At 38.8% G+C, this 12,887-nt stretch overlaps 1 protein-coding gene across 3 annotated transcripts in view; it reads right to left on the reverse strand.

Moving 5' to 3' along the window:
- ARHGAP10 (Rho GTPase activating protein 10) overlaps positions 1-12,887 on the reverse strand; it is a 143,495-nt gene that overhangs the window by 91,904 nt on the left and 38,704 nt on the right. For all 3 annotated transcript variants that reach the window (XM_035323880.1, XM_035323881.1, XM_035323882.1), the window contains exons 2-3: positions 11,120-11,215; positions 10,955-11,016 (exon numbers count right to left, since the gene is read on the reverse strand). In XM_035323880.1, coding sequence (XP_035179771.1) covers positions 10,955-11,016; positions 11,120-11,215 — 158 coding nt within the window. The remainder of the gene's footprint in view (positions 1-10,954; positions 11,017-11,119; positions 11,216-12,887) is intronic.

The raw sequence follows: 12,887 nt of genomic DNA on the forward strand, positions 1-12,887 counted from the left end.
TTTTTTTTAACTTTTACAAAGAAAAAGGGGGGGGGGGGGGGGAGGGTGCGCAGAAAAGGCTGAGGTTCACAAACCAGAAGGGCTGGCTACAAATCACTTGGTCTGCTACACTTCTGTGTATGAGCCATGGGAACCACTGAAGGTATTTGTTTGAAGCAGAAAATAATCTTTAAATCAAAATGGGATGTTCCCTCCAAGACAGCCAACAAATAAAGATTCCACTGTTGCCAGTGGTAAAATAAGCCAGTAATTCTTTCATTAAAAGAAAAACAAGCCTCCTCTCCTTCCAAAAAAAAAAAAAAAGTTTCTCGTTTTGCTCAACTTAAAACAAACTTTTGTAACGGATGCCTCTTCAGCAGAAATTTGCATGCCCTACAGGTATTTATGATTTGTCACCCCTTTTGCTTTCTCTGAGTGGGTTAAACAACAGCGCTGGTGAGTATTTCTTGGTGAAGTGGGATTTTGCAGCTCTTTGATCATTCTTACAGAGCTTCACACCAGGCCCACATATAAAAATATAGGAAGAACATTTCTTCCTCACTGAAAGGAGTGTGTGAGAGTTTGTACATACAGAAACTGTCAAACCAAGATGTGACTGTTACATAGGGAATTAGAGATCTGTTCTTCTGACTCATATACAAGAAAATATTCATAGTTACAATATGCACAATATTGAATTACAAAAGGAGGAATTTGAAGTGTTTTCCAGTATTTAGAATCCAATGCTTATCATAAAGAGATAGAAAAAGTTGTTTCCATTCTATAAACAAGTGCACATTTTAATGCTATTATTCATTATTAACTTCATATATTTATAGTTTGGGAACTCAAAAGATACTACTTTTTTAAAAAACTAGATAACAGATCAGTAGATAAAAAAATATTTTCCCAGTACATGGAAATAAACAAAAAAGCTAAGGACCCTTTGAATTTATTTATTACACACCCTTCCCTTAAAGAAGTTTATGTAAAAATCCATCACATTCAAGAAAATATACCAGGAATTCAAATTAAATATTCATTAATAACAAACTGCATGTTCCTGCCTCTTTCAACAACTTCTGTATGACTCTAGAGTTAATTTTTTGTTCTACTATTCCTCTATTCCTGGCAGATTATGATGCCTAATATTTAAAGAACACACACACAAAATCTTTTCTGTTCCTTATAACCCTAAGCTATCCAAACCTACCTGAAAGGAATATATACTACATTTTAAAATCCAGCAACAAACTATGGTATGCGTAAGCCCTAAGTGATCAATATAAAGAGGTCACATCTCATTTAACACTATCTTAACCAGCTTTATGAATGTCTAGGTTTCACGAATGCTTTCGGAAATGTCTAACGCAATATGCACACATTCCTTGGACCAAATATCTGAACCTGCTTATACAATTTCTATTCTATTTGTTGCAACTACTGACAGGCCAAAGAATTAACTTAATTTTAACTTAAGTCTGGGAACAGCAGAAAAAAAAAATCATCATTGCCAACATCACTTAAGGAGATCACTGTAGCCAACATTTCCAACAGTATCTTAAAGCAGGCTTTCAGCTTCAGATATACCTCCTAATTTCAGATGCCCTTACAAAACATAACCTGCTCAGGCAGAGACATTTAACAGAGTGGCGATAATCCTGACTTTTACAGCTCCGTATTTTTCAAAAGAAATTTGTAACAGGTTGCAGATTAAGAGGCCCAAGCCAACATTTTCTACAAGCAGTCCACAAAGGCACAGACTAAATCCATTAGCAAGTCCATTTACATTTCCAGCAGCTTGCCAATTAGTCACTCGAGTCAACAAGATCCAACAGGTAACTCATCAGTCAGTGCCAGTCCACAACCAACTCTATTTAGCTTGTCATTTTTTTTCCTCTTCTCAGAGAGGGCGGGAGAATGGCTGTTTAGGGAGAAACTGCTTCCCTGAACACCTCCTCCCATGCACTGGAACCTGCCAGACAGCACCATCCACCAGTGCTCAAAGCTCTGCATGCTTTCTCACCCTCCAGAGCAGTCTGTCTGAGAAACACAGCACCAACAGGTTCCTGCTCCCCTTGCAGCCACAACCAGGCTGTCTTGCAGAAGAGGAAGGCTGCTTATGTGGGCTGTAAAGGGACATCAACCCACAAAAGCTGTCACGGAATCTCACTCTGGCCTCTGTGGTTACAAAGGTGAGATAAACCAAAGTTAACCAAATTTCAGTTTGCAAATTATACAAACGCAACTGTGGTCTCTCAGTATTCATCCTAAAAATGTCCTTAGACTTCAGACTTTACTGAAAGAACTGGAAATTAAACATTGTTGGTCAATAAACCCTGGTGGTGAGAAATTTCTGCACTGACCCTGCCCTGATCTGAATCCAAGCATCCTCTCATACAAAAGAGGCTTACTGAAAATGGCAAAAAAAAAAAAAAAAAAAAAAAAAAAAAAAAAAAAAAGCCATAAACATGCACCTTGCTACAGACTGCACAGGGACACAGGGGTACCGACTTCCAAAGCCTCAAATGAACTGGAATGCGGACCACATGCCAAACAACAAGACAGGGTGGTCTAAAGTTTCCCAGTGAGCTGACTGGGAAGATTTATTTGTAGACAGGGGCAGGATTGTCTCTCCCCATCAACAAAGCAAAGGAGGAGGCCCATAGCCAGCAGGGCAGAGCTCGTGAAACTGAGTAAGTGTCAATGAAACTAGATCTGGGAAGGAAGTTTTGCCCTTCTCAGTGTAACAGAGAATGCGGAAAGGAAGACATAGCTAACAGTGATTCAATAATAAAGTAGGTAACACCGCTGCTAAATAAAGAAATGTACTTTCCAATAAAGAACTTTACTACCTGCAGCTGCATTTCTGCTCACAGAGGATATACAGAGCTCTTTGTGTTCCTCGTAAGGAAGTGCAACATACAGCTTAGTACAAAAGGTGACTTGCTGGTATCTCCAATATTTGGGTGCAGGGGAAGAAATAAAAAATACCTCTCCCTCTAAAAAATCTCTTCTGCTACACACCTCAGTTTGATAATGAAGTTTCTGGAAACATTAAACTCTGTGCCTGAAAGCCTGTGTTACCTAACTGCACAGATATGGCTCCACTGCAGAGGAAGTCAAATGTTGTTTTCGGTCTCTTCCTTGCAAAAGTTTAATCTCCATTCTTTATTTTCCCATGGGAACACAATTTCCTCTTACAAGAACACGTTCCGAGTTAGTTGCACCAGCCAGCTCTCCTGCCAGTACGCCCTGCAGACATAGCGGCATCTCTCTACCCACTCTTCAGCACCCGTTTTGTATTTAACTGGAGTACTGACAATCACACAACCAACACCCAAAACTATTCCCCATTTTGCTTGTTTTCAGATGCACATTTTCATCTTGTAAAATATTCTGGATTTTCTCACTGGTCTAGAGTTTTGCCTGTACCTTTACAGTCTTAAAAAAAAAATACCTCCCTCAGCCACACACTGGGACAGCAAATGAGGGTGTTTGAGAAATTTGGGCTTTAGAAGGACTAAAGGATTGTTAAGGGCATTGCATAGCATATCAATACTTGTGTGTATTTGCATGCATGCAGAAGCTATAAAAATAGAAGTGACATCCATTCCTCTGGGTTCATTGCTTCTGCAGGAAACCATCTGGTAATAAGTGTCAGACAGGTATTCTTGGATACAATCTATTTTGTATATTTTCAACATGCCACGAGGCAAAGAAAACAAATCACCTTCCTCATAGGTGTTCCAGAAAACTATCCCGGGGGTTTAAAAACAGTGACTTTCTAAAACTTTCTCAGACTAAACCCTGCCTCACAAGCTGTGGTACTGGCAGACTCCTGTTCTTTGTACTTTGTTTTGTTTTTTAAATGCAGCAGCCTTGGATTACAGATGATACAGTGGCAGGACTCCTTTGTCCCCTCTTGTCAAAGGTTCTTTCCATTCAGTAGAAGATTATGACTGATCTAAAGAACAGATGGTTAAATATGCTTCCTCTGACCTATATGCTATGCTGTGCTCTGAAAGAATGTTTGCATTGATATACTTGCCATGAGACAGCTGGCTTTGAAAAGTTAAACTGGTATCATAAGCAGAGAATACAAAAAAAAAAATCATTTTAAATAAGAAAACTAAATGAAGACAGTGTTTTTTAATAAAGATTACTTACAACAAATATTTAATAGTCCTGTCTTTTGAGTAAGTTTATTCTTATTAAATGCATCCTACTATTTAGAGAAATACTATGAAATAATAAACATAACAAATAGGAAAAGAAATACAGACAGCTTTTCCCCATCTGAAATGGATAAAAGCTTCCAGGAACGAGCTTCTTTTAGCAAATCCAATATGCCAGAGCTCAACCGTGTAACACACCAGAACACTGGCCGGGTTCACATAAGAACAGAGAATCACTCCCAGTCCGCACTTGGGCCGTATAAGGATCTTGACAAAGTGAAAAGGCTACTCTAAAAAGGAAATAGCGTAATACTCATTTTCTTTGTTCATGGCAAAGCTCGTAGTTGAGTAAAAAGATGCCACTGAAAGGCAAAGAATCTAACAGTGAACAAGAGCTCCAGTGTTTAGTCAAGTATGAACTGCTCAATTATTGTCAGAGCTGTCCTCCACAAGAAACAGTAGTGTTATTAACAACCAGCAAAACCCAAACTGATGAAAGTTTTACAATGCAAATTCCAAACATTTCCCGTTGATGAAATAACAGAATGAAAATCCTCCACTGAGTTATATTTTTTAAAATCAAATCAGACAGCTTGCAGGAAGGCAAAAAAAGAAAGGCTCTAGGTCCTGTGATTAAAGTAATTAAATGCTGCTCCTGAGAAACTGAATTATTTGTACTTCTATCTCCTCACCTGAGATGTTCGGTAGGCTGTTGGCAACCTAATTTTTCAGAAGCGGTACACAATTATGTATTTTTTTTTCCACTGTCTTGGCAGATACATTTAGCAGCCTGCATTGCCAAGGCATTTAACAGGATCTAAACATACAGAATACCATAAAATGGCATGAACAGTGACTGAGCAGATCTTGTACATCTTACATTGGAAATCCAAAACTAATGGATATTTTTTACCTAGATCAGTGAGTAAAACCATTGTTCCTTCACAGATTTCTTCAGATTACTGTGAAGACAGATTAAGATTTATGAACCCTTAAACATCTACATGCTGAGGACCAATGAAAAACACAGAAAAATTAAGAGCACCACCTTCACAGCAACATAGGATCAACATAAACTAAATACATAGCCACCGAACAAAAGGTAATACTAAGCTATTCATGAGCGCTGCTTGTTAAGTGAGCGCTTAACCTGTGAAATAAACTCATGCATTTAAATGCTTTAATCATAAGAGGTAAGTATTGCTAAGCATGAATAAGTGTGAGTACATGTTTGCACAGATGATTTAAATTTTACCTTTAACCTTTTGAGTGTATGCCTTTGAACCTTAACAACTTCTTTTAACTTGGGAAACCTCTCTGCCTTTTTTTTTTTTTTTTTTTTTTTTTTAAAGTCACTGGAGGTAGAAGAAGGAAGAAGAGAATAGAAACTTGACCAAGATATTTTCTTTAAAAGTCAATACAGGAGCATTTACTTATGTTCCTGATACACTCTAGGAATAATTCTTCTTTCTAAACAATGTTCATACTGCCTTGGGGAACTAACAGGAAACATAATGAGGTAAATATAATTGTACCAAAAATGCCATCGAAAGTGAAAATGTGATGAAGTAAAAAGGAAATGCAGAATTATTTGGGATAAAGTTAGAAAGACTGAGGCAAAAACATGTTTTATTTGGGAGGGGGCAAAGAAAACCATGAAGAAAAGAGTTATTTTTTTAATAGGTATTTCAGAAAACAGAGGGAAAGGAAGCTATAAAATCATTATTCAACTGGTAAGAGTTAAAAGAAAAAAAGAGCAATTGACTCTAGAACTAATGCAAATCTTAATCATTGAAGAAAAATACCTGTTAATTCTAACAAGCCATCTAACAAAGTAGAACAGCTGCATGTTAAGGAGAGTAAGGATTTCTTAATAATAATTACATGTATTCTTCTTATATTGCAAGGATGAAGAATTAATTACATTCAATTAGAAGAGGCTTTGCTTTAGATTAATTGAAGAGCACAACAAATCAAACTAAGAGGAGAGGTAGCAAGCTCCCAGAGCATGGCAGAAGAGCAAACAGCAGCAGCTTTAAAGCAGGAGAATATAGAAACTGAGAAAGTAACAGATCAGCCATCCCAGTTCCAATACACCAAAGTCCCGGAACGGTATAGAAGGTAAAACACTATGAATTTGTGAAGAATGACATCATTTCCTGTTTGAGATCAGCATCATCCACAGGACCTAGGGGTCCTGGTGGACGACAGGTTGACCGTGAGCCAGCAGTGTGCCCTGGTGGCCAAGAAGACCAGTGGGATCCTGGCGTGCATTAAAAGGAGCGTGGCCAGCAGGTCAAGGGAGGTGATCCTCCTCCTCTACTCTGCCCTGGTCAGGCCTCACCTGGAGTACTGTGTCCAGTTCTGAGCTCCCCGGTACAAAAAAGACAGGGACCTCCTGGAAGGAGTGCAGCAGAGGGCCACAAAGATGAAACAGGGCCTGGAGCATCTTTCCTCTGAGGACAGGCCGAGAGACCTGGGTCTGTTCAGCCTGGAGAAGAGGAGACTGAGGGGGGATCTTATCAATGTCTACAAATACCTGAGGGGTGGGAGACAGAAGGATGTAGCTAACCTCTTCTCAGTGCCTTGTGGAGATAGGACAAGGGGCAACGGCTGCAAAATAGAACACAGGAAATTCTGCACCAACATGCAAAAGAACTTTTTCATGATGAGGGTGACGGAGCACTGGAACAGGCTGCCTAGAGAGGTTGTGGAGTCTCCTTCTCTGGAGATATTCAAGGCCCATCTGGACGCCTACCTGGGCAGCCTGCTCTGAGGATCCTGCTTTGCGGGGGGGTTAGACCCGATGATCTTTAGAGGTCCCTTCCAACCCCTACAGTTCTGTGATCATAGCCAACCTCCTCAATTAATTTTTCAACCCACCCCACAATTTGAAAAGCAAAGGTGGTGACCTGGTTTTAACAAATAAACCATGAGAAGAACAAGCAAAAAAATTACTTGAAAAACTATTGAGAAATAGATATTTGGCTAAGAGGACGTTTCAAGTGAGATCTCAAATATGATTTTTGCATCACATAGGAAACTAGAATCAAGTTTCCTGCATGATCCAATTTTCAGGAATGATTTGTGGAGTGACTTACAAATAACTCCACCAGACTAATGTACATATGGAGTGACATAAATCCAAGAGAAAGTGTCAGAGCTTCAGAAAACGGGACTCCAGATATTTTTGACATGAGAGATGTCTAAACTACTTTGAAAGGGTAGCATTCTTACAGCCTTTCGAAGGGTAACAGTGAAAATTCTCCTATGAAGGAAAAGTGATGAGTTTTACTCCATGAATACAGTAGAAAAATTAAATAAAATAAGCTTAATTTGCAGTAAAAGCAGACAGGACATATATCTGGGGAAAAACTGAATAACAACTAAACATCAGAGTGAAATTAGAAATACCGTTTCTGTCCCTGATTTTTTTTTTTTTTTTTTTTTTTTTTTTAAGAACAGTTTAGACAAGCACTTTTCAGGGATGATCCACGTACACAAGACCTTATTACAAATCACACCTCTGAAGTAATGCAGGCAAAATCCATCCAACTCAGTCCGTGCTGGCATAGGAGTCAGCTAACAGGACAGGAGAAAAAACACTGGAGAGACCTGAGAAAACACTGGACACAGCACCTAACAGGAACAGAAGCTGACAAAAGTTACTGGTGGTGCCATGAGGGCTGACTGGATTTAACCAGCATGGTTAAGGGGAACTAAGTGAGAGACAGCAGAACTCCACAGGCAACTGAGTAGAGGAACACTACAGACCTCTGAGGGAGTGGAAGCACACAAACATGAGGGTCACAGCATCAGTTACCAACACTAGAATCAACAGGGAACACTAGTTAGGGGCAGGTTATTCACCTGGGAGAAGACCAGGCCAAAGAAAGGGAAGTATAAAGGTGGTAAAAAAAGGAAGGTCACAAATGAGGAAATGGAGTAATCACACACCAGTCATACAATCGGTGCTGTCGGGGGTACCTACCTAGCAGCCCTGTGCAGCTCATCAGCACAGCCTAAATGAGGTCAGCGAGCCAAATCTGTTGTTCTCACCACATCACAAGACTCAAACCTGCTTCAGTCAGGAGAACTGGGGCTGGGGGAGGGCTGGTGCCCTCCCTGCTGTGTGGGAGAACAGCTGGACAGAAGGACTGAGCATCTCAGCATCACTGCGTTGGTGCCTGCTCATCCCTAACCTTTTCCTAGTAACCTGGAGGGGTCCCTTTCATCCCTGCACTTCCATGAAATTGCTGTACTGCCAAAAGAGCAGAATGTAAGCTCTAGAACTCTACTCATCCTTAACACATAAAAAATCACTTCCAAAATCTCCTCAGGGACAAAAGGACCTCTTTCCTCTCTGCCTTGGGGAATGTCACCAAGCTATGGTGCTAAGGAAAAGCATAATTTGTTTTTATCTTGGCCACTCCATAACAGCTCAATGGAATGCTTGGATTAAGGCCGACCTCCCTTTTCACAAGCTACTAAATCCTTTGACAGCTGGGACATGATTCTGGCAGCCTTTGGAAGGGGTGGGAGAAGTCATACAACCATGAAGTGCAGGACTCAAACATCTGAATTAAATTATTAAATATCCACCAAATGAACATTTGGTAGACAATAAGCAAGTGAATTTCTAATAAACACTAACAGAAAATTCTACACACTCTAGCTTCATCCCATACCTTCAGAAAACCATGAGAAGTATAGGTGATAAGGATCTCACTTCACACTTAAAATACACTCAAAGTTGTATTTAATTTACCATGTGGGTAAGAAAAAATTAACCTTCTCAAATGCATATAAATTAAAATGCACAGCAGTATCTGAAATGCCTTAACTTTCATAATTATTCATGGATTTCTTTAAGCTTATTTTACGTGACTGAAATTTCTCTGCTGCAGCACTCTACATTGAACCTGAAGCGAGCAGTCAGAAACCTCCTGGTCACCTTCAAAACAATCAGGGGAAAAACACTCAGTAAACAGCTAACATAAAGGAGACTGGATGCTTTTGAAAATAATCCTGCTATCATATTTGCATCTTAATAGAACTCTTTGGATCTCTGACGTGATTCCAAACATCTGAGTTCAATTTTCCCTCATATTCTCCATGGGAGTATCATTAGAGTTCATTTCACTGTTCAAACATACACTGAAAAGTCCAAAAATAAAAGTCAGAGCAACAGCAGCTGCTGAAAATGATCTTTACCAATCACCACACAATCATTTTCTCAGAGACTTATGCCCACTGTTGTACTACCTGACTAAAAATGATACGTAACATTGGTAAGACTACAGATGCAGTGAAGAGGCCACACATCTGGTAACTCAAAGCATTTAGTTGGTCTGGAATTAAAAATTTGCCCCACAATATTTCATACTCCCCAGTTGTTTTTAATCAAAAAACCACTGTTCTAAAAGATACTGCATTTCATACTGTTCTTATCAAGAAACTGATAGGAATAAGCTTTCAGTGTGATAATAGCTTCTGTGTAAGCATGGGCAGCATACCAAAAAATTAGTAGTACTGTTTTATGGCATTCAGTCTGAAAAACAGAAGTGTTTTTACCATACAGAGAACATTGGATTCTGCAAAGCCTACTGTGTTGGTAATCTGTCACTGCTGAAGATCTATTGACACCATCATTGAAACATGCCACATTACTCTCAAGTCCTCTCAAAAACCTGACATCAAAATGCAGGTTGGAAAATAGCGCGACAGGCTAGGAAGCATTTTTCACTGCAGAAGTTTCCCAAAGAATTTCACTAATTAGATGTACGCAACTTCACTAAAATAAAATACAGGGATGGCTGGCAGGAAAAAGCAGAGTAAATGCTATACTTCGGAATTACAAGAAACAAAAGCAGCGTTATTACATACTGGAGCAATCCCTACAATTTGGCAAAGCAACTCAAGACACTGAAAAAATTGTCTCATATGTAAAGACACTATTCTTCAGTAATTTACAAGGAACCACACAGACCTTAACCCCAACCCAAATATAATTCCATATCTGAATAACATACCAGGACATAACACTGTAACATGAACATTACTGGGCTTAAGACTGCCAGAGATAGAGAAGTCTACAAAAATTGTTCACCAGCTTTCTTGCTTGTCTACATACTCCTACACTGCAGGCAAAGCTTCTGTCAGGAAATTAAGACAGCAAAGGCACATTGTAGAGCTCTTAGCCCATGGTCGACACGCAGCCAACCTGACCCAGATTACACTAAAACCTTAAGCAATCACACATGAACAAACACTCCCATCTACACAACTGAGCAACTAAACATTCACATATGCAACCCTCCACCAGACTGCCTGCCTAGGAAGAAGAGGGTTGTAAATCTGCTACTGCATCCAGCCAAGAGACTGCATCCCAAATCCACCTAAATCTTGAAGCTGGTGCCACAGCGATCCTGGATCCAAATCTGGCCAACTTCCCAATCTTACATATCCTCCTGCATTATTGTGTCTTTCATCGTGCTTCTTTACTGTAACAAGCAAAAAACACCATGGTGTTTTTAGCCTTCACCCCAGCCACAACTTATTGGGTACTACCATTTTAAGCCAATTCATAATTATCTGTTGTTATCACAACAGCTTTCTTTAAGAGGAAGCTGCTGCTTTTAATTCCAAACTACAGAGCAAAGACTGCACAATGAGAGTTTCCACTGTTAAGCTATTGATATGAACGGCTTGGTGGTTAAAAAAGCAGCAAGCAACTTTAACTCTCAGCTCATTTTTTGCTATACAAACAGCTTTTTAAAATGTTTATTGAAACTCACCAAAATTTCTCTTTGTTCTTCCAAATTTTTTAAAAAGTTTGAAAACTCATGAAGTGATGCATCTGTAATACAAAAACAGAAAACAAAACAAAACAAAAAAAAGTTTAATCATGTTACCAAAATGTCATGGCAAAACATAGCCATTTATAGTTACTTCTTACCTACCTATATATCTTTCATCGTCTGTCTCTGCATCGCCAATGAATTCAAATTTAAAGTCTCTCAGAGAATGTGCAAATTTTCTCTGGGCTGCTGAAAGGTCTGGAATAAAAAAAAAAAAAAAAAAAAAAGAGAAAGAATAGATTGAAGGTTAAAGAATCATTTTAAGAAGGTTCGAAAATGCTCCTACCCCGATCAACTTCTACAAGAAACTCTAACAGGTCTGCCTAAGAAAATTACAAGATATATCAAGTATTGCCTAAGCCTCTTCTGGTCTCATCAGGGAAACCTGTCATACATATTTCTTTATACAAGGCCACACATTACAAAGCAGGTATGATCATGGGTACAGTATCAGATCTATTGTTATACTTCACTATACCACAATTTAGGCCACAGGCCATACAAACAGATCTGTAACTACAGATGTTTAAGCCACAACACAGAGTAAGCAGTATCAGCAAAAGGATTCTCTGCTAACCTAAACTTGCTAACTCATTTGCTAACATAAACACATATTAGGATTTCCTGCCTACTTCACATAGATAGCTCTGTTTGTGGAACATTTATACATAAACCAAGTTTAGAAGAATTAATACACTGGAACTAGAAATTTTATGGACTTAAAACCATGCCAAAAGTTATATGCACATGCTAGAATTTATTATTATATTATATATTTTTTAATATTACTAACCCATTTTTCTCCACCCAAGTTTATTCTATTAGTGTTGGACAATTCATGGTCAGAGGGCTACACTCTATACCCCCAGGAAGCAATCAGATTCTATATTCAGCTACAATATCAGCTAAAGCCCTTATTAAGATTTATAACTCCGTGAATAAGCATTATACACACTTCTCTGTTGTGCTGACGTGCAGTTTGGAAATGTCACGGGTTCTGGAGGGAAGGAATTGCTCAATGGAAAAAAAAAAAAAAAAAAAAGGATGTGTGTCTTGGTACACTCCTACTCAGTAGTAAAGGTTTTACTTACATTTTTGTTGTCAGCCAAGGTTAAGGACAATGTGAAATGTTGAGTTAATCTATAATCTTTTTCATATCACATGCAGTTCTAAAGGGCTAAGAACAACTCTTAGCACACTAGCTGAGCATTTTGTTCTTTAATATTAAACAGGAGCTAAAAGAACACAAGCTTTCTTATTTTTTCTTTTTTTTTTAAATGACTATGTCAGGTCCTGCATACAATGCATTATATATTGTATCACCCATCGAGTACAACTTAGTCGAGTACAACTTTGGTATACAATGCTGCACTGTAAGTTCAATTCGATTACTTCAAAGATTGAACCACAAATACTCTACAAACAGCAAGATAACCTAAAATGAATAAAATGCTTTCTGATCCTCTTCATTCCACATTTCCTTCTTCTCACCCATTTCTCCTTAATCCTTTTCTCACCTACGGTACAACAGCACTGTTCCTTTCAAAGTCACACTGCCAGGTATTTACCTCCCTTCTGCATCTGCTCCTGAAGCCTATACACACACCTTTCAGCCCAAAAGCAGCAGGATGCTGCACACAGTTGAAGGAAGAAGGATAAACAAAATTCCCATCAAAAAGGAAACACTGATATTTTAAATCAAACGTCTGGTGAGCTAAAAGGCTGTTTCTAAAGCAGACAGCAAAAAGAAAAATAGTCTGCCAGCTGTGAAAGGATTAAAAGTTTAAGAAAATAAGTTTCTTAAACATCTAATGGTATGCTTATTTGTGAGCCAAGGCACAACACAAGGCTGAAAAGTTTATTTGTGGGA

Source organism: Oxyura jamaicensis, chromosome 4, assembly GCF_011077185.1.
Source record: "Oxyura jamaicensis isolate SHBP4307 breed ruddy duck chromosome 4, BPBGC_Ojam_1.0, whole genome shotgun sequence".
Lineage (NCBI taxonomy): Eukaryota > Metazoa > Chordata > Aves > Anseriformes > Anatidae > Oxyura > Oxyura jamaicensis.